The sequence below is a fragment of the Chlamydotis macqueenii genome, chromosome 3 (assembly GCF_036417535.1).
Source record: "Chlamydotis macqueenii isolate bChlMac1 chromosome 3, bChlMac1.mat, whole genome shotgun sequence".
Lineage (NCBI taxonomy): Eukaryota > Metazoa > Chordata > Aves > Otidiformes > Otididae > Chlamydotis > Chlamydotis macqueenii.
In genome coordinates this window covers 96,822,662-96,844,806 of record NC_141558.1, presented here as the reverse complement: position 1 = coordinate 96,844,806, position 22,145 = coordinate 96,822,662, and the positions used below count along the sequence as shown (strand labels likewise).

General features: G+C 41.0%; 1 protein-coding gene across 1 annotated transcript in view; it reads right to left on the bottom strand.

Annotated features, from left to right (window-relative positions):
• PCNX2 (pecanex 2) overlaps positions 1–22,145 on the bottom strand; it is a 160,949-nt gene that overhangs the window by 137,157 nt on the left and 1,647 nt on the right. Inside the window, exons 2-7 of the mRNA XM_086743929.1 lie at positions 17,107–17,312; positions 14,352–14,469; positions 11,950–11,986; positions 9,850–11,124; positions 420–567; positions 106–251 (exon numbers count right to left, since the gene is read on the bottom strand). Coding sequence (XP_086600055.1) covers positions 106–251; positions 420–567; positions 9,850–11,124; positions 11,950–11,986; positions 14,352–14,469; positions 17,107–17,312 — 1,930 coding nt within the window. The remainder of the gene's footprint in view (positions 1–105; positions 252–419; positions 568–9,849; positions 11,125–11,949; positions 11,987–14,351; positions 14,470–17,106; positions 17,313–22,145) is intronic.

Sequence of the window (22,145 nt, the reverse complement as noted above, 5' to 3'; positions counted from 1 at the left end):
AAACATGCAAATGGCAACAGACAAGAGAAATGCCCTTCCAGGGCATTTAAAGTTTCTTTAGAAATGTCTTCACACATCATAATTATTCCAGCTACAGAAACTCACCATTTTCATCTATGAACACGTGCATTGCGTCCACGGATAGCTCATCTTGCACAGACGCCTCAGGTCCACTTATTACTTGCAAGACAGAACTGTCTTGCTGAGAAGTTACCCGGTAGATTATCTGCCTTTGCCTGTTGCCCTGGTAACTTGACACAAAAATGTTTCAAAACTACTATGAGGAACTTTTTTCTTGTTCTCAATAAAACAAAAAGAAAGAGAAGTTAATTAAAAGTTTATGTCATTTCTAGTCAGTGAAACAAAACAGCTTACATCATATCTTTGAAGTACAAAATTGTAAAGTAAACTGGCCTTACAGTGCTGCAAATTTGGCAGAGTCTGGTAGCACCGGACTAGTACTAGCACGATCTTGGCTTTGTACATCTGATCTTTCCTGTTTAGGAAGTTGCTCACAGTGCTTTTCTGTTCCCACCATTTCTTCTTTTCTCTCCATCGTCTGGCTATCTGGAAAACAGGGCAGTGAAGTGGAGCCACTCTCCGCAGATAATTGTCAAGAGTTTCATTCATTAACTACTGAACAGGAGCATCTAAAAGGGAAAGCTAAAAAACTGCAGCAATTACTAGTTTTATGGAAAACATTAGAATGACTTAAAACAATACAATCACAGAAATCTGGGTGCGGAGGTACTCTGACTTGAGGAGGCTGCATGAATGGGTTGTTCCAAGAGGAGGCTGCGTGAAGCAAAGGACAAACGAGACAGAATTTCTGCTTTGCTTCTCCTGTTCTTTCCGAGGGAAGCAATGTGTCTCTAACCTAGAATGGTAAGAGGCTGCTTCCCTGGCAGCTGTAAGTTGTTCTCAAGCTGTGTATACTGGTAGGGGAAAAGCAGCAGCACTGGTCCATTCCCCTTTTACATAAGGGAAAGCAGCACCTTCAAATGAAACAGAGCTCTTGGATGGGAAAGCTGGTAGCTGCCTAATCCCTCTTCCCCACCTGCCACACAACTGATGCAGGACTGTGTGCCTGCAGCCCAGAAAGCCAGCCACATCCTGGGCTGCATCAAAAGAAGCGTGGCCAGCAGGTCGAGGGAGGTGATTCTGCCCCTCTACTCTGCTCTGGTGAGACCACACCTGGAGTACTGCGTCCGGTTCTGGAGCCCCCAACATAAGAAGGACAGGGACCAGTTGGAGAGGGTCCAGGAGGGCCACAAAGATGATCAGAGGGCTGGAGCACCTCTCCTATGAGGACAGGCTGAGAGAGTTGGGGCTGCTCAGCCTGAAGAAGAGGAGGCTCCGGGGAGACCTTACAGCAGCCTTCCAGTACCTAAAGGGGGCCGACAGGGGGCTCTTTAGCAGAGCCTGTTGCAGTAGGACAAGGGGTGATGGTTTTAAAATAGAGGGAGGTAGACTTAGACTAGGTATAAGGAAGAAATTTTTTACAATGAGGGTGGTGAAGCACTGGCACAGGTTGCCCAGAGAGGTGGTGAATGCCCCATCCCTGGAAACACTCAAGGCCAGGTTGGATGAGGCTCTGAGCAACCTGACCTGTTTGGAGATGTCCCTGCCCCTTGCAGGAGGGGTTAGACTAGATGATCTTTAAAGGTCCCGTCCAACCCAAACTCTTCTATGATTCTATGACAAAGGACAAACTGGCTCAATAATTTAACAGTAGATTTTCCTGTGGTTCGAAAGTACAGAACTACAGATTTTAAAATATACATGACAGACTTATCCAATTTCTACTACTTTGAATACCGATTATATTTATATTACCTCTCTACACATGTACATAATTTACTTATATATATGTGTACAACCTTCAAGTGATAGTCTCTTCTAGTAACTAACATTCATGTTAAATAATGAAATATTACAACTGTGCTTTGATTGTAAACTAAAAAAATTATCTGTTAGGATGTCAAAGTGCAACCAAGACAGTGATTTCACCATCACCATGTGCAGTCACACAATCAAACACTTTAAATGGGGGCGGGGGAAGGAAGAGGTATGTTGTACTTGTTGGAGATACTGCAGTGAATCCTGTAGCTTCTTGCACTAAGCAAGGTGTATTGAAACGTACTTACCCAGACTTCTTGCAATATCTGCTGTTTAAACACCTTAGAAATCTAATCATCAAGAAAAAAACCACAGAAATTCCCCCCACAAAAAATTCCATTCCGCATTTCCTGCCAATGCAATTACCATCCTAACCTGCAAGAGTCACCAGTCAAGAAATAGTGGTGTCATAGCTAAGATGCTCTAAGGATAAAACAGATTCAAGGCTTGTAGAGAGACGCAATCTCTTTTATTAGGCCAACTGATATAACTGAAAAAAAGCAGACAAGCTTTTGCATACGTAAACCTTTCAGATCACCTGTCTTGTTTTCCTCCAACCATATCAGCTGATCTCGTAACACATCACTTGTACAAACAAACCTACCTTCAGGAGTTAAGACATCCCTACACCAGTTTCAACTCACAGGACACACCCCTCTAATGTCCTAAAGCCTCAGACACTCACACATAACTACTTTTCACTGCAGAAACTGCACACTTACTTTTTTGGGAAGGGAGGGGAATCCAGAAGCATAAGAACAACTGTAATTGTACCTTCCCGTCTTTTCCCAGCAGATCTCAGCCCTTAATGTGAAGCACAACAAGCAGCACCAAGCCTGAAGAATCTTACTGGGGCCCCAAACACTCACCAGCCAGGGCACCAGAAGCAAGAGGGAATGGGCAGTAGAGATAAAGACAGTGTGTCACGCTTGCTTGGAACACCAGCGTTCCTTCAGCTTGCACGAGGTGGAGGGAAGGGGAAAGGATCTCACTACAACACTGACAATGTTCTGAGCCTCCTGCTCTCTCTCTGTAGCACTCAACGACCAAAGATCCTGACTTCTTATGCAATAAACACAATGAGCCTAAGTTTGGTTTAGGGATTTGGTTTTGTATTTGTGCACGGAGAAAAAATTCCATAGGTCTTGTAGATCTACTTTCTTCTCTTCTATTTAGGGAGGAAAAAAAATTAAAAAGGGAGGGGGGGGGAAGAGGGGAGCGGACAATACTTTTTTCCTTTCCTTATTAAAGATTTAAACCCCATTTTAAGCAGAAACTGTTCCTTATTTAACTGTGGCATCACTGAAGCATTCCCTTAATGATGTAACTGTACCTGAGGGAGGTGACAGAGCCATAGACATCTAATCAAAATCATCTTCCTAAAGGCTTGCGCTGTTCAAGCTGTAAGAATAATTGATAGAGATCAAAAATTGTGGGTTTAATAATCTAATTGGTCCCGTATTGCCTAAAACTGGCTGTAGGGCTGGAACAATTAAAAAGATTTTTAAATTTGATTATCTAGTGGTTTTATAAAATGCCTCACTCTTTTCCATTCCAAACCACAAGCCTTGCAGACTTATTTCCCCTTCAGTAGTACAGTCATAATAATAAAAACATAAACAGTACTACTTCTTACAGGCTTTATACGCCAATCAGACAACACCACCGTGATGAGTACTTCCAGCACTGGGAAGATGGGCTATGATGCGTTTGTGACTGGCTTTCATGATTATTACTCGTTTTCTTCAGACTGACTTACACCTTCAGTATTTAAATGGAGATAGAAGTGTCTAGACTAGGAGTGTTCTGACAGGGTATGTAATCGGCTCTACGTCACCAAACACTCCTTACATGGAAAGGTGCTGGCAAACCTCAGGGTACTAGGAAAAACCCTCTCCGAGAGCAAGAGAAAAGCAAAAAGCACAACACGGCACTGAACCTGCACCTTCCCCGTGTCCTCCTACCAGAGCCATTTACTCTGAGCCACCGTTCCACATCTCTGGCATACAGATGGCTGGGCTCGCAGAAGCCCCAAGCTCAGACCCAGGCTCTGTGAGTAACTTCATAATTTATCTGGAAATTATACACCACATGACTCAGATATGTGAGGCGTAACTATCAAGATTCATGGCGAAGTCAGGTTTGACGAGGAGTGGTTCAGAACAGTCCTGCACAAACCACCAAGCTTCGGTCTGTACACCGTTTGCATATTTTGCTTGAGCACAAGATACATCCCTTACTTATCCTGGTGAAATCCTTACCAAGATAAATGTTTCTTATATGTCTCAGGTGGGAATAAGATACTTCCTGTAAATATTTTTTAAGTTTATCTGCACTAAAAAGTTGTAACAGCATAGCAACAGTACTTAAGAATAAGGCGTACCAATACTGACAAATGAGCTCCTAATTTAAATGCAGTTACACTACCAAAAGTTTCCTCTGCCACGTAACTTTTTCATTACTGGAACAGATTTTAGGTATCCCAAGTCATCCTTGTAGACAAGCCTTTGGTCCATACTGGGAGGAGGCTGAAAAGTTCTACAGTTGAAATGGAGCAGCTTTTGTACATACAGTAAACATGACACACTGACAGTCGGTTATCTCAACTTTAAAGTTGCTTTATTATTAGGTAATTAGAATGAAATTTTATTGCTCTAATTTTTCTCAAAAATATTTTTCCTATTTTGCGCCCTCTCTCCAGAGTCTCCCAGACGTTTTTCCTTATCTTTTACTTGCATATCCCTGTCCCAATCTCCCTCTCCCAATTCATTCCTGTAAGTTAAAATTTCACTGTTGTCATAATTTCAAATGCCATCTAGTTTGAAATTTGGTCAAGCAGAATTAAGCTAATTAAGCCCAAGTCTCTTCTGTTCACTAATTGCTGTGCTGGAGAATCCACAACTTTCCACAACACAACATTGTTTTAGAGCTCCAAAACAGAAAGTCTTACTTTAGAATATATTTGTTGCCCATTCAGACACAGAGATAAGTAATTTCAAATTGCTCTATGCTCTTGGTAGTACCTGGCACGAAACAAAACTCTACAAGTTGTGAACCGTCCCATTCATAGCTCTGGAGAATATACTCTAAGGACCAGACAAAACATTTTAACTGACATTCCCCACTCTTTCTTCACTGACTGCATTAACAGAAACATGTAATTATGCCACAAATACATTAAAAGAAAAATCTAGCATCAAAGTTGCTCGCTCATGCAACAGGAGCACCAGTTCAGGAACTGCTATAAAAGTTCAATGTGGGCACTGAAGAAGCACAAGGAATTATCCAGTAATCAGGATTACCACATTAATCCTGAAGCAATACTCACTGTACCCATTACATGACAGGGAGACTACGCACAGAAGTGACTTGCTCAAAACAATCTCCTAGGCCAGCAGCAGTGCTGGGAACAAAACCAAGGTTTTTGAGGTCTCAGATAAACACCCTAACCACTATACTTAACAATTATGCCAGAATACAGACCTCTGAAATAACCCCATAGTTTCTTTACAGATGTCGGTCTTGTCATCAAACATACTATTACCCCTTTGATTTAAAGACTGAAATTTTAAAATTTCAACCCATCACTCCTTGCACACTGAGTATCAGATTTAAAGAACTGAGTTCAGCATCCCATTTCCTCCCCATCCAAAGAAGGGCATCAAATGCCACATGGTCCCTCTCTGGCACTTGACATGAGAGTCAGGGATGGCACACAGCTGCTCCGAGAGAAGAGCCAGCACCTGGCAGGGCTCTGCACTCCAGATGCTACCTGCCTGCCAGCAAACTCCCCTGCTGTCACCTCCCACCTGTTATTTGGGCTGGTGACTCAATACACAAGACCGTTCTTCCCCATGATTATACGGCAGGCGATAGCCCTCTTTCTCACATGCCGGGAGAAAAAAATTGAGGAGTCTAAAAATATTCACAGGAGTATTTTTTAGTTTTTTATAGGAGAAGGGTAATTGCTTGAGATCCAGAAGAACTCACTCAAGGTTGTGGTTTGTGCACTGCCCAGAATGATGAGTACCTTTTCTAAAAAGAGCCTGCAAAACATCTAAATTCAGGCCACACAGTCCTGGTTTACGTTGTCCCGCGACGGCCCCCACCACTCCCATGACAGGCTGTGCTCCCTGAGCGATAACACTGCCTGTCCTAGATTACCAGATACCTGTGCCAGAGGGGACATGCATGAGTTTTTGCCCTGCTTAAGTCTGATGCACAGCTGCTCGTACTCAGCTTCAGACATGTTAGAGAGACTCAAAGCAGCCAATAAACCCAGCTTTCCTTATGCTTCTCAGACTGAAGAAAATTTGCAGTCGCCCTTCAACGGGCTTTCATTACGTGGGCGGTGCAAGTTTGATTCAAAACTGAAAGGACTCTGGCCAGAAAGTCATTTTTAGCAAGTGTCAGTGGTACTTTCTCACGATCTGGAAGAGGTGGGGTGGCAACACAACAGCTCTTAGACAGCAGTTTTATGTCCTGTATTTTAACACATTAAATCTGGCATCCTTGGTAGCAAAAAGCAAGGCTTTAATTTTCTAGTACTGCATTTTACTGAGCTGTCTACTGGTGAGGGCTTATGTGGTCAGGACAGTATCTCTTCTGTTTCCACAGAACTCACAAGTTCTGCGAGGGAGCACCCAAAACAAAGAACCATCCACTTGCAAGACTGTTCTGATGAGCACATTTCCCCACCTTCTCCAAATTATTCAAAACATTAGCTTTCTTAACACAGCTCTGAATATACAGCTTTCCAGGAATTTGTCAAGTTTCTCACATCGCCTAATAAACACCTTTGTGGGGTGCATTTCACGCTCATTTGGACCATGCATCTATTATTAACTTTTGCCAGTTAGGTGGTTTGCAAGGTTAAAAGAAAAAAACCAAACACAATCAACCTCCTCCCTCAAAACAACTGGTGCATAGCTTGACTTGCTTTGTATTCCCCCCACACTAATTTTTTTTTTTTGAACAACCACTTTCATGTGGGAATAATGTTTATTCAGGTCTGTTCTAAGATGCTATTTTGTTAAAGCATATTTGTAATTGCAAAGCTATAAACAAATTAGAGGCTTTCTCATTCCTAAAATCCAGTCTTACTGTGGGGAAGCTGCCAGTAATGACAGTAATTTATTTTAGCAAACAGCACGTTCTGACTAGGCTAGAAAACAAAGCCTACTTGCTCTTAAAAATAACTGCCTTTGAACTACCTCTCCCTAGCTTAAAGAGTTCAGATTGAATCTCCTTTTTCCCACAGCGCCAGCCCGAGATGCAGGAGGCACCTCGCGGCGACAGGAGCCACGGCCGCCATCCCCGCTGCTGCAGAACACTCCTCTTCCTGGCCCTGCTCCTTTCCCAGGGTGACGCTTGCCAGGCCCATGCTAGAAATGAGCAAGCCCGCTTAATTATACGTGTATGCAGCTCAACTTCAGCATCTCACAAACATATGGACTTAAGAAAACAGGAAAATCAGAAATTCATTTCAGGTTGCTTTAAGTAACAGCCTGGTTTGCAGAAAGGAGCAGAATCCTGTTTCCTCAGAATCTTGGATTCCAATAAGGAGAATCTTGTTTGCAGGATCTAAAGCCTAATAACTACACACAGATTAATGAAGGTTCGGGGTTTTTTGTCACTGTGGAATCCATAAGGCTATCAGATTTATCCTGATCACCTGCTGCCTTCCTTTACGTGAGCAATCTTCCCCATTCATATTATCTGAGGGTACTCGTCTGACAGCCCTTTCTAGGTTAACTGCACTCTTTTCTTTAGTTTTTTATTTTAACTTACCTCCAAAATTTTTATCATTTCTCCTTTCCAGCTAAGTCACATCACACAGAAGTCAAATTATCATGTAAGTACTCCTTTTTACGGTTGAGGAATAGCAAAGATGGCAATCCACTTGCCACAACCTTTGTTTTGTTTTGCGCTGAGAGACGACCCTGCACCCAAACTCCCTGCACCGCAGTGACCTGGTGGGGCTCTCTGGGCTCAGCTGGGAATCAGCTGGACCGGCTCTGGCGAAAAGCAGGGCTTGCTTCAGCACACGTCTTTGGGAACCACAGAGCACGGAGTGGAGCCAGCCGGGCAGGCGGATAAACTCGACAGAGCAGGCCAGAAGATGCTCTGCAGAGCAAACAGTCTGAGGAGGTGGGAGAGACAGGGAGGACAGACCAGAAGAGAGGCACCAGGCCTAGCAGGAGCAAAATTTGACTAGGGAATGGAGAAGGGGGTAAGAACAGGAGAAGTGAGTGCAAGCTGCGGGGAAGCAACAGCTTTAGGTAAGCTCAAGAGAGTGGAAAAGGCTAGAAAACCAACAGTGAGGGTTGCTTGGAAAAACAGAGTGAAAGACAAAGGAGGAGCAGTAGGAAGAGAAAGGCGAATAAGGAGGTTGCACAGGAAGAAAGTAGAGTGGCTAAACGGAGGAGGGATGAACAGGTGAAGACAAGGCAGAGAATTAAAATACCAAGTGGAAAGAAAAAAGGACACAAGTGAAAGATGGAATGAGCTATGAATCTAATGGAGAGATAAGATGAAAGAGTAAGGAAAGGCAGAGTGAAAAGTAAACAATCTACAGGTAGATAACACATTGAAAAAATAAAACTATCTACTTGAATTTTTTTAGACAAGATAAAAATATGAATTCACATTTGTTTTTTAAAAAGCTTACAAACTTTGAAATCAGTTTTGTGTTTTTCATGTAATGGAAGGTTCATGCAGGAGCAAGCTGGGGGAGCAGAGACTCCCTAGATCCCATCTATGGACAGAGATACCACCGTAAAACAGGAGCGCCAAGCTGTCTGCTGAGCCCTGTTAAGTTTCTCACCTTCCATGCAAAATAGGCATCAAGACTGACTCCTCTTAGGCTGTCTTAAAACAGCTATTATAGGATCCAAGGTAAAACAAACATTTTGGAGGAGAGGAAGATACGGGTTGTCTTATTTCACTTTGGCCCAGATCTTCTAAACTGAGTGCACTAATCACTTGGCAAGTACCCTGAGATTACACCCGCCTTCACTGCGCTGTATCTCGCATCCTCACAAAAGAGTGTTGGTAGTTTTGCCTAGAGAGCTGCTACAGACACTACAAACAATATTGCTTCCTAACAGAAGAAGGTCATAAAGTTCAGTGACAGCAACATGAATAATGATTAAAACCAGGTATTTCTATATAAGAGCTATAAACTGGATTGCATATAGGTTTTAAAATCAGCTGATTGATTTTTTGTTTGTTTGTTTTAAATAAAAGCCCTTTTGAACAAATTAGAACTTTCATGGGAAGATACCCTTTTTCACTAAAATACTGGGGCCTTTAACTGAAAACAACCAAACTTTCCTCCTTAAAGCCCAAATATTTTAGTTTTAGGCAACTAAAAATCAAAACTCTTACCTATTGAGAACAAATGCATGATTTTTTTTCTTTTTTTTTTAATTATAAAAAACCCACAACTGTCGAAGGAAGTTTACGAATATGTACATGCACACGTTAGCTAAAAGTTGAACCATCATCAGTGACAGTTCCAACTTTCCACATTACTTACAGGCACACGCAGACAACTCTTCAACCTGCACCTGGTAAGACAGGCAAGGGCAGGTGTAATGGTATAGCTCTACACATTTTTGTAAGATATTTTTGGTATTCTAACAATCCAGGCCTGCCATGTGCATGCTATTCTAGTACAGAATACTAGATACCTACCGGAGACCTACTGAGGTTAGCATTAGGTTTTCCAAAAGAAAATCTTTAAAAAAACAAAGAACTGCAGCTGACACTATCACACTTTCACTAAATCACCTTGTCCCACCAAGCCCAGCCCTTCCCTGGCCCTATTAGCAGAACTAGTTCTCCTCTGGGAATTTGCCATACTGCAGATCTCAGGCTAAGCTGCTATAAATAAGGTAACTAGTCACAATTTCTTTATTGCAAAGAATTGTAAACCATGCATCGTACCTCCAACAAGCCCATTTTCCTTTGTCATCTCCATTTTGACAGTGGGTTGATTAGATGCCTTCATCTTTGAGGTATTAATGGATTCCAGGAGGGAGACAAACTCTAGAAAGTTAGATTCATTGGGCACCTGTCCCTCTTTAGCTTCTAGATCTGATTTAGAAGTTGGTAAGGTCTTTTCTTTGTCAGATACCTCCATGAAATTCTTACTTAAAAGCACATCTGTGCCACTGTCTACGCTCAGCACCCGTATGTGCCTCTTTTCATGAGCAGTTCTACAGGACTGCGGGTCTAGGTTCTGCAGGTCTTCCTTAGAAGTTAAATTCATGGTCTGCACATTTTCAGAAACATTCTCCTGATTCGGATCTGAACAAGTGTTAGTTTCTAAAGGAGTATTTGCCGGGTTGCTGTTTTCCTTCACTGCATCACCCGATTCATAGCCAGAGCATTGGTTGGACGACAGCTCAGGTTTTAACATTTCTGGAGTTCTTTCACTTTCACTAACTTCTGGGCAAGCCTTACCTTTACTGTCATCAGACAAGTCAAAAGTGATAACGGGGATTCTGAGCTGTTCATTAGTTCGCTGACTTGGCCAACCTCCTGTAACTGTACCAGACTCAAGGGCTGAGCTTGTTCTCTCAGTTCCCAGAGCCTTTAGGGGGACAGAGCCCGCTAGGTCACTGAGGGTGGTGTTTGGTGTAGTACTCATTGTGATGACAATTTTAATGGGCTCACATAGCTGGTCTCCAGGAAGAGAGTTGTCTACAACTGCAACAGCAGTCTCACTGTCTGAGCAATCAAGGTCCTCATGGGTATTACCAGCATTGCAACTTTCCATGTGCTCTGGATCTTTGGTTGCAATGGCATTGCACTGTGGGCAGTTACTAGTAAAGCCTGTCTGTGGTGATCCGTCTGGCAATTTCTCTCTTTTGTAGCTTTTAGGATTACTCAAATGGTCTGAAATAACTGAATTTTCACTGTCCCATGGCTCTGAAGAAACTCCAGTCCTTAAAATATCACCTTGTGATGAAGAAATATTGGAGAAGTTTTTAGCTATATCTCTGTCCGCAATAATATCTTGGGATCCATGCTGTCCGTTCCTTCCTTTTTCATTTATTCCATTACCAGAAAGTGTTTCCATAGCTGCTGGTTTTGTCACTATTGCTGATGAGGTGGCACCTGAAGCAGAGGCTGTAGAAACAGGTAATATATCTGCTTTGATACAGGGTGAGGTAGATGAAACTGGTGGTGCAGCCTGGTCTTCTAATACCATAACACCTAATAAAAAACATACGGGAGTTAGGTCTCACAGACATGAACACCGTGCATTATTGAAGTATGATCTTTATCCAGCAAAATCTGATCCACAGCAGAGCAAAGGAATCACAGATGATGTAGCTGATTAAAACAGTTCCTAAGCAAGCATCTTTTTCATCAGCCACATGTGAAATACCACAAAAGCAAGAAATAGCTAATAACAAAACAAAGATGTTTTACAGAATTATCCCTGCTTAGGCAGAGATGAAAGAAAGAAAAAGCCAGTGTGACAGAAGTTTGTTACATCACTTTGTCCAATTCCTAAATGGTCCCAAAGGATATGGCAATCAATCTTAACAAAAAGCAAATAAATTGAAATATATTGAGACATCTCAAGCACCGGACCTGTAGGCAAAGCAAGGTGTGCTGGAATATACACTGCCAAGCTGAAGATCTACAATCACAATTGGAGTCTACAGTCAGAAGATGTTTAAGGGCTTTAAGAAGCAACCCGAGCATTGGTTTCCTGGCTTAAGGCTTTCCAGAAGCACAGAACTTCCCAAGAACACAAGGGGAAGACTCTTTCATCTCCCTGTGTCAAAATGGAGAGAGCTACTTGCATGCTTACCAAAAGGCTGCATCCCAAACAGCCTGGCTGACAGCTGAAAAAGCTTAGTGTCTTAGAATTCCCTTGAGATTTTGTCCTCTCAGGTTTTTCCACTCAGCTCCTAACATGAGGCACAACAGAACCTGCCCTGGGGTCCTTTGTGCCTTTTTTTTTTTTTTGTGTATGGCAAGCAATGACTAAACAAAGGTTTAAAGGGATTTATAAAGCCTTTAAGATACCTCTGAGATCTTCAATAGTTTCCCGTGTTGGCAGCTCCTAAAAATAAAAAGAAACGCACAAAATTAGCATGGGCATTTATTAAATTCTGTTGGAAAAACATTTATAAATGCAACAGCTATCCAATCAAAGGTTAATTACAGCATTGGTAAGTTGCTTAATATCACTAAAATTTGTACCTTGCACAAAATGCAAGGGGTGGGTGAGGGAGATGGTTATAGAACAGTCATGCTCCAAATTGCACCATTGCAATCGTGTGTGATGTTTGTGGAGGGGGAAAAACACACATCTAAGATTTTTTTAAAAAACATTTTGCAGTGGCTAATCCAAATTAGGTTTTTTGGGGTTTTGGATGTTTTGTTTGCTTGGTTTTTGTTTTGTTTGTTTTGGGTGGTTGTTTGGTTTTTTTTTTAATAATTAAGGAACAGAATGTCTTCATCTGTTCCACTTTTCCAGCTAAGTGTTTCCAAAGCGCTAAAATGAAAAGTTTGGTCTCTAGTACTTGGTAACAATTTCTCAATGCAAAATCAGAGGACAGAGCCATTAAATTATCACAGAATCATTGGGATCACAAGGAAGCTCTGGAGGTCATTTAGTCCAAATCCCCTATGCCATACACACGCACTCAAAGCAGGTACAGTTAGAGAAGGTCGCTCAGGGGCATCTCCAGCAGAGCTTCGAATATCTCCAAAGACGGAGATTTCACAACTTCTCTGGACAACTCCTTCCAGCATTTGACCACCATCTTGGGAGGGGGAGGGGGAAAACAAACCAAAACAAAACAGAAGAAACAACACCCAAACCAAAAAACATCTGTCTTGGTTTCAGCTGGGATGGACACCACCATAGAAAAAAAATGTAAATCTAATTGATCTAATTGTAGTTCTCCACGGCTGCAAGTTGCAGCCACTGTCTCTTATCCTGTCACTGGTCCTCTAAGAAGACTCTTCTCTATATCTTTGCATTAGGAAGCTGAAGACAGCAGTAAGCTCTTCTCCCAGTCTTACAAAAGGTTTTAGTCTTACAAAGGCTGAAATATCCCATCTGCCTGTCCTCATACATCAAGTACCTTATTCCTCAATCACCTTGTTTGCCTCTGCTGGATTCTCATCAGTAGGTCAATGTCTGTGGGAACTCACAATACTCCAGAGGAATCCTTTGAGAGTCTAAATTCAACAGTCTAAGTGCATAACTAGAGAAAAAGTTATTAGGAAAAACTTATGTGGCTGTCTTTCAGCTGGCAGGCACAAAGAACAAGAGAAAATAATTATTATCTCCTAAAATTTCATGGTGGTATCCTGGCAGCAAGAATGGGTGACTGTTTGACAAGACTCAACCTACATGTTTGGAAGTGGGAGACTTGGATTAGATCCCAAGAAGAAAGGGGTTTGTAGAACAGACAAATACCAGAATAATAGGGACTAGGACAGAAACAAGGTGAAAGATATTTTACTTCATAAAAGGAAACTACTAATGTCTGTGAATCATACAGATGCTACAAAAAGGTAAAAACACTCCAGGAAATGAGGAAATAGTTCTGATTCAGGCCAGGATTTGAAGAGTTTGCAATAAATAGGGACAGGGGGTCGGGGTGGAGAGATATGAAGACAGGATGAAGTATCAAATAGCTACTTATTCAGAGATCACTAACCATCCTCTGCACTGACTTAGGCAGGAGTCCTGTAGAAAAAATAGCATGGGATTGCATAATTAAAGATTTTATCACACTATATATGGGGCTTAAGATTACATAGACAGCATTAATTCTATTTCTTAATTTTTGGATACTTAACTCTTCAACCTTCTTATGGGTGTTTCCTATTTTTTCTTTAATAACATCATCTACATACATCCCCTTCATCACTTCATACACTATTGATTTCGAAAGCATGGTCAATGGCATGACATATGTGTATTTTTAACCTCATGTAGGCATCTCCTAAGATTTAAATAATGTTTTTTATGCTTTAAATACTCAAGAGATGTATTGGGTTCATTTTAGAAGCATAAGTCTAGTTACACAAAACCAAATCATTAATGCTCCAGGAGAAGATCCCTTCTGAGGCAATGAGAGGCTGCTTTGACTGCATTAGCCTCTCCCATCTCTCAAAGCAGCCACAAAAATTAGTTGCTCTTGGCAAGACTTACAAAGGCCATTTGGTATCTATAGAGCAAACAGACCCCTCCTAAGAAGGGCAGAATTATGTATACCAGTTTCACCTTTGCAAACCTTTAGGAGAAGGGTGATGGACAGCAGGGCTGTACCAAGTAGATCCACGGAACGACCCTTCCTCCTCAGGGTAGACCTACACTTCAAGTGATCAGTACCTGACAATACAAAACTCTGTGTGGCAAGCTGTGGACTGCATGAAGAAGATGCTACTACAGAAAACAGCATACTAACCACTTCTCCGGGTGAGTTCTGCGAGTGCAGAGCCTGTACCCTTGAACTGCTGTGAATTGTTTGGGTAGAGTCATTTTGGTTGGTCTCGCAGATGACACCATTATCCCCAGTGTTATTGCTGAAAAGGAAGTAAGCGAAAAATAAAGCAATGCTTCTTACCACAGAGGGTCACAGTGAGTTCTGCAAAGAAGCTAAGGAATAATAACAGAATAGGAAGAAGTAGCACAGCACAATAAAGTGACAGCACGTTTTTCCCCTCCGGTGCTAAAAGCTCAGAGTTGAAAAATACCATAACCAATCTTTGTATGTCCTTTCTCTACAAGATGACTTGCTAAAAACAAATAAATTTTAAAATCCCTCAAACTAAAATTATTCTGGTGTCTTCAGAAGTAGAGCATTCTATGAGAAACACAATGTCATCTCATCTCTTCAAACTCCATATGTGTTTATAATGTAATGTAGCCTGCCCGACACGCGCATGGATTTATCAGCACAAAAGGCTGTTTGGAGCTCCTCATTAGACACGTAACTGTCAAATGTGACTCCTTTCACAATTTTTGCTTTTTACAGCCTTTCACTGTACCCTTGTACATATTGCTTATCTAACTGCCTGTTTATTTACAAATCTTCCATCAAGCAACTATTTGAAATGCAATACATAATGTGTATTAATATAATCACTGCATCACAAAATAAAGTTGTTCTTCTGGTTTTAGCTAAGGCAAACATATATCCATTACTAATTTCATGTGTTATAGGCAACTTGTTGATCACTTCCTTTGTGGATGCATTCGATTATCCACAAACTCTTTTTACGTGTATTTTCTACTAGCTTTTCCATAGATATAAGCAAGTATTTTTGGACAAGGTTTATTAATGAAAACCAACACATGTTCTCTTTCTTGGGTATAATACAACAAAAATTCAGTGGAAAAAAAAAAAATCAACACTACAGTGAAATGTCAAAAACAGTGGGTTTGGGCTTTTTTGTTTTCTTTTTTTTTTTTTTGTGAGGGCTTTTTTTTGGGGAAAAAAATCCTTATTTTTAAAACTCTGCAGCAGTATATAAGATGCAAAATTATTTACCTGGGAGTCTCAGTCACCTTTCTACATTTTTTTTACATAGTTAGGGCTTCAAAAACACGTTCAACCAACCTGCTAACTACCAGAGCCTGTATAAAAACTTCTGTTAGCCATCTTGTCAAAATATTAAGTTCTTTATTTTCTGATCAAGTACTAAATAATGGACTATTGTGCCTAGGACTTCCTAGGAGGAATAGTTATGTGTTTAACATACAAGTTTTAAGTGATTCTACCTCTACTTTGTAGCCAAAACAAAAGCAGGAAAGCAAAAGTTTCCATTAATTTCATTAGCCAGTGAGCAGGAAAACACCGTGGTTCTATTTAAATTTGAGCCAGCTTAGAACAACTGATGAGCCTCTTAAATTACTGTATCAGACATCTGCAAAATAGGCAATAACTTTGTGGGCTGGCAGGAACTGAAGAGGAATAAAGCTTGAAAGGCATCACCCAGTCTAAAACAAAACCACTGTATTGTTAGTGACACATGTAAGAGGCATTTCTCAGAAGAGTCTCAATGCAGGCAGACTTCAGCACTCCCAGCAATGTCACTGCCAGGGGTGCAGCACAGACATGCATGTGTAAAGACACAGAAGGGCAGTAGCACAGAGGTACACAAACAGTTGTGATACTACTAAGCTTGCACAGAACTGGCAGTAGTGTCTGCAAACGCCCCAAAAAATACCCAAAGTAAGTTATTTTACATAGAGCTCTCTGTTGAAGCTGAACTTCAGGTAGGTAGTTGTAACGAACCTACTCTGTTTAAGCTTTGTTTGGACATTTCTATGCTGCTGTCACCTCAGATGTACTTTGTTTCAGCATTTTTCACATCTGTCATAATGCTTGGGAACACTGGAAGCTGCTTGCCAGCTTCATTTGTTCGTATGACTCAAGCTTGAAAAACCAGCAAGAGAGGTCTCCATTTACTCTGAAGAGTTTACAGTTAAATACTCTACACATACACAAATCTGGAAAAAGTCAGCACTAGTCTTCAGTCCAATACCCTTTTTACCTTTAATACCATCACAACCTGGAAGCAGGCTTACTGACTTTGATTGTTTATTTGCAGAAAAGACTTAGCTCCTCAGCAGAGAGACTATAAATACCTACCAAATGCCCCTAAGAAATGAAAGCGGTTCTAGGCTTTCCTCATGAACAGGACCACATAAGCATCATAGGCCGTAATAATAAAACATAAGGGGGAAAAACAATTTATGCATCTAGGTATGGTCTGAGAGGGAAGTTACTGTAAGCACACAAAGGCAACAGGAGCTCAGGCTTTCAAAGCCATGATGTTAAAGCATTTTATTTGCCAACAGGTGCACACCACTTCCTCTCCTCTTCCCAGCAGGTAAGGGCAGCAGGAAGAGTAAAGAGCAAGCATTTAAGCCTTCCCCAGAAAACTTCTCCTAGGTTTTCTCCAGGATCTTTCAGCATCTCCCAGATAGCTCTCCTCCTACTGCCCCACCCTCTGAATCAGGTGCAGCCCTGCCTGCTTTACCACAAGCAAGCCACAGCCACTGAAAATAAAAGCATTAAGCAGGTTTTTAAAAGTGCCATTTCTCACACAACTGTAAGGCGTTTTCCTACAGTCAACAGGCATTTCTGCTATGCAGGACCATGGTGCAAACTCAGTTTTACAGAATGTACCAGTAATGTGCAATGAAAACCTTACCTACGATTTGAGAGCTGAACTGTGTTTCCATTTGGGACCTCTGTATCTTTACATTGCCTTCCATTTTTCCTTGAGATCTTCTGTTGAACTACTTCACCTTTATCAAACATAAGGTGCAGACGGTAACTGATCACCTTTATTACTGTGAAGAAGACTGTCACCGAGCTGCAGTACACAAAAACTGTAACTGCATTTGCTGGAAAGGCCTACAGAAAGAAATAATAAAAACATAATCATTACAGTTTATTTTGAGAAGATGCTACTAAAATTTTTAAAGTCATTTTCAAACTCTTTAGTCCTTGTTGTCTATTATTCATACCTCTACTGAGTTTCGCAACCACAAGTAGCGCATCTTCATACAGTATACTTGAGTTCTGCTCACAAAAAAGGTCTAAGGATTTGTTCAAATTTCAAACCATTTCACTTTTGATTAGCTGTGGATATTATTTATTTCTTAACAAAAATCAGTAAAATCTTAAAAATGACAAACATTGTAAATCCTCTTAAAACACTGCATTCCCAGGATAATGCAGCTGCAGCCTTTCCTAAGCTATGAACTTATAAAAATACAGACACAAAACGAAACATTAGTTATCTACAACCAGGAAACCCCTTTTGAAAAATTCTGTCATCTTACCCTGCTTCTCAGTTATGATTTAACAATAAAACGCTGTAGTTTGATGTTTGTTTTCTAACACTTCACAACATGTCCCCAAGTCTCTTTACTGCTGAAGAATTTTAAATAATTAATCAGGATTAGTCAAAACAAATGAATAAAACGTATTTGGAGAGGCAGCCTCTTTGAATTCTTTTTCTAAAGTTCGTAATTGTTAATTTGCAGTTTTCTGTGATCTGTTTGCTAATCTGTGATGAGCACCATATTTCTTCATCATTAAAATTCATTGCAGTTCAACTATAGTCTGTAAAGTTCTTTCACAGGCATGACACACTAACAACATTTTTATATGCAAATACTTCCTTACAGTAAGGGGCAAATTATAGCAATGGACACTTGCTGTTATAACTGAAGGGCCAAAGCCTTATCATTATAGCCATGGAACGCCCTTATGTACTGTCACGCAGCTGCAGTCTCACAGTGAGTTTAATCTCTTCTCAGGTTTTTGATTTTTAAACAGAGCATTACTATACCTCTGCACACTTTGTGGCAGGGTAGGGGTGGGGAGTTGTGGGGGGGGAGGAAGATTTTCAATGCTCAAGATTTGCTAAAAGCAAAGTTAATTTTCAAGAACGGTCTTTATTTTGAGCCTAAATATATCATTTTAAGTATCAGCACCGCAGGTCAAGGAGCATTTGGATGTAAAAGATTAGAAATCTTCTCAGATTCTTAAATGAACCACACTGACCACACAGGTGAAGGGAAGGGAACAAGGCACACTTACTTCATCTCTAAAACAAGTCACCACATTTATCTTGATGTTGAAATGAATATGGTGAATCACTTCTGTGTTATTACAAGCAAGTAGGCTGCTATTGTGCTGCTGCTTTTGGCTTGATGAGACTTCATACCTTCAAGATGCACATGTGAAAATTTTCAGGCACATCCTTTTTTATGACTATTCTGATTCATATACAAAGAATCTATTGCACAAAAGCGGAGAAGCTATTTAGCATGTAGGTACTACTAACGATCTGTCATTAGACAGACATTAATTTCTACAAGTTGAAGCTTAGTCTGCTAAGCGTACTTTGTGGTACTATGTATACACCAAAACTAAGCACACCCTTCAGTTATTTAGCAAATCTCAGCCAGAAAGAGAATGAGCTTGCAAGGCTGTGCTCTCAGGGTATAAGTTTGGTGGATAAGGTTGAAGAATTTGTGTTTTGTCACTGATGTATTTGCAAAACACGAGTTAAAAATCGCTTGGTTTCACAAAGAGTGGTAGGCAATTATCTGTAATGATTTGTTTAAAAGATGGATTTGTTCACTTTCCAAGGAGTCTCTTCAACTATACTCTAAAAAAGCACAAGCAGACCACTCATTATAACAGCTCAGAATGAGCCACTAGGAAAGAAGTACTCTGTAGGCGACATTCACAAAGGTTAATAAATATTATATGAATAATATCAAGAGGATACAACAAAAATAGGCTTCCAGTAGTGCAGTCTATGCGTGCATAGAGCACGCTACAAGGGAGAACCAAAGGAAGCTCCTAGATTTCTAAGTGGAAAAGAGGGCCAGTTTTAGCAAATGCTGAGTGCTGCAAGTCCTCATCCCTGCCTTGTGACCAGACCTATGGGAGCTGCTCCCTGAGCTGCCTGTGGTCCCCTGCCCACCTGCCCAGGGCAGACAGCACTTCCCCCCGACATACACACCGTGCATGCTCACAGTCCCAAGCCTGCCTGTGTATAAGGCCAGTACATCCTTAATATTCCGAATCTGCTTCTTGCAGTGAGTTTGGGCTAGATGACCTCTAAAGGTCCCTTACAACCCTAACTATTCTATGATTCTATGATCTTGTGGCAAACTAAATAGTACAAGCCGGCAGCTTGCTCCCTGCCCACATGAGGAATTAGGAGAAAGACGAAGCTGAGAACGGAAAGCCCTCGATTTTCTGAATTGGGCTTCTTGCATAAGGGTACAAGTGTCATATGACTGCAGTTGGTGTTCCCAGGTACGGATGGGTGAAAGTTATCAAATCTGCTTCAGCTAAGGAGGAATTAAGTTATAGACCACTGAGGAATTATATGACAGATTCACTTTTGATGCACTGTAGTTATAATTAGCTTGGTTTCCTATGGAGACAAGGTTTTATAATCACACCATGTGTCTGTGTATTCATCATCTCTCTCCAGCCCCTCTGCTGAATAACTTCTTAATTCTTTGGCTACTTTCAACTAACTTTGAGACAATACACCCCACTGGGACAAGGTCACAGCAGCACACCTCTTGCATTAATGAAAGGAACCCACACAGCTCTCTGGCCTTTTGAATGCCATCCCAGTGACAGGAAAAGTTTCAATTGAGCTGACATCTTATTAGAAGCTAGAAAAAGAAAACCACATTCACAAATACAAATTCATTAGAAAGCAGGCTTCATGACACAGGTTTCTGTAGAAGCTGTAGCTCTATCTTTCCTTGCTCTTGCCCAATTAAAAACTCTACCATAATGTACTTTTTGTTTTCCAGTAGCTTCCATTGTTACACATCGCACCAGAACAGCGTGGGGTCACAGGCAGAAATGCAGGCTGGCATGTTCCAAGCGTAGCCTGACTTACTACTGCAAACACAACAGAGCTGACCTGCTCATGCAGGGAGGGCTTTTGCTTGGGGCTCTGTCAGCCCAGAGATTGCTCCCAGAGGAACAGCTGAAGTCTTCTTCACATGCCTATTAACATTATTTGAGTAGCACAAAGGCAGAGGTGACTGAGGTATATACTTCCTAATACAAAGGTGTGCAACCTTTGAACAAAATACCACACCTTGTTAATTGAACTGAATTATTAAAATTTATTAGACCCACATGTATCCCCCCTGATGCTTGAGCACCTGAGGCATTTAAAGCAAGATGGTGCTGCACCTGAGCTCAGAACACAAACGAGGGAACTACCAAATAAATATGTGGCCAGCCAGCACCATCAGGCTTGCAGAGGTATGAGTGGGAGATATAATATTGGAGACAAAGATTAATATTTTTATGTTAATTTAGCTGACTCAATAACTAAGAGAAGTCCAACACACAGTATAAAGTGTGGGAAAACAGGTAGAAAATAAAATTCCAGGGGGATACACTCAGTTGTACGTGTGCATCCTACCACACAACAAATACAGTCAGTACAGTGTAGCTTAGCTCTCTTCTGTGGACGTATATGTATCCTTACTTTTACAGAGAGATAAAGTGCGGTAAAGCGTGGCCAAATGGGACTGGAAGCAGCTGACGCACTGTAGACTTTATTACAGTTTACCTCTGAGTAATTTATGTGCCCACACCCTCATACTGCCATGTTGTACTTCTCCTATCACAGCATGATTTGAAGATCTAATGAATAAGAAGAAACCTGTAAGTTCAAGGGCTTCCTGTCCAACAAAAGGCAGAAGAAAGGCTCACTAAGCCATTCTGGGTACTCACTGAAACGTGGATAGGCGTTCTCTTGTGGCTTGTAAAATAAGGTACAGTACATTCCCACAGTTGCATCTCTGCATCACTGGCATTTCACTGGGGCTGAATTCAGCCCAGTGGCTTTGTGTAACAACTACCACTCTTTTAATGCACAAAACACCTGTGAACCCTGGACTGTCTGGTGGAATAAGATAATAAGACAACTCTTAGTCTATTCTGAGAGTTGACACAGCAAAGTTTGAAGAGATCTCATTACAGTTTTGAAAGTTTATTTTAACAGCAATGATGCTCCAAATAATATCCAATGTGCATTTTTAATTGTATATTTACTACTACAAAGGATAGATGAGAAAGAAAAGGAAGAGAAGGAAACATAGATCTGCATTTTCAGGGGTGGTGAAGCTAATAGCAGAACCATTAGTACCAAAGTAAGCTATGCTGACAAAGCTAGAGAATTGAATCCTCGATCCACACGACAGAAACAACTTGATACCATAAGCTTCCCGACACTACTGTCAGCATGTCTCTGCTGAGCCAGTGTGAAAAATCTAAAAACAGCTGGATGAGTTTTTCCATTTCATTCAAATCAGACTGTTTCAGAGAGACTTTCTGACTTTGACAAAAGTGTGATCAAGATTATCCCAAGCAAAGGAAAAATTTAAAAAGTAGTACTCTGATTTATTTTGACTTTGCCATTTCAAGAAACATCAGAGACTGCTTTAGCTGAATCCAAAACTATTGGTGTCAAGTGTGTAACATAAATATGACTCCAAATGTTATTGAGTATGATATTATAATTAAAACTCCCCCAAGAAAACCTTTAGTTAAAAGGCAGGTTCAAGTTTCTATGTGGCACGAATATACGTTTTGCACAAAGTTTACAAAGCTGAGCCACTTAAAAGCAAGAAAACAAATACTTAAGGACATCATTACTCTCAAGCAGCCAGCGCAATAAATGCA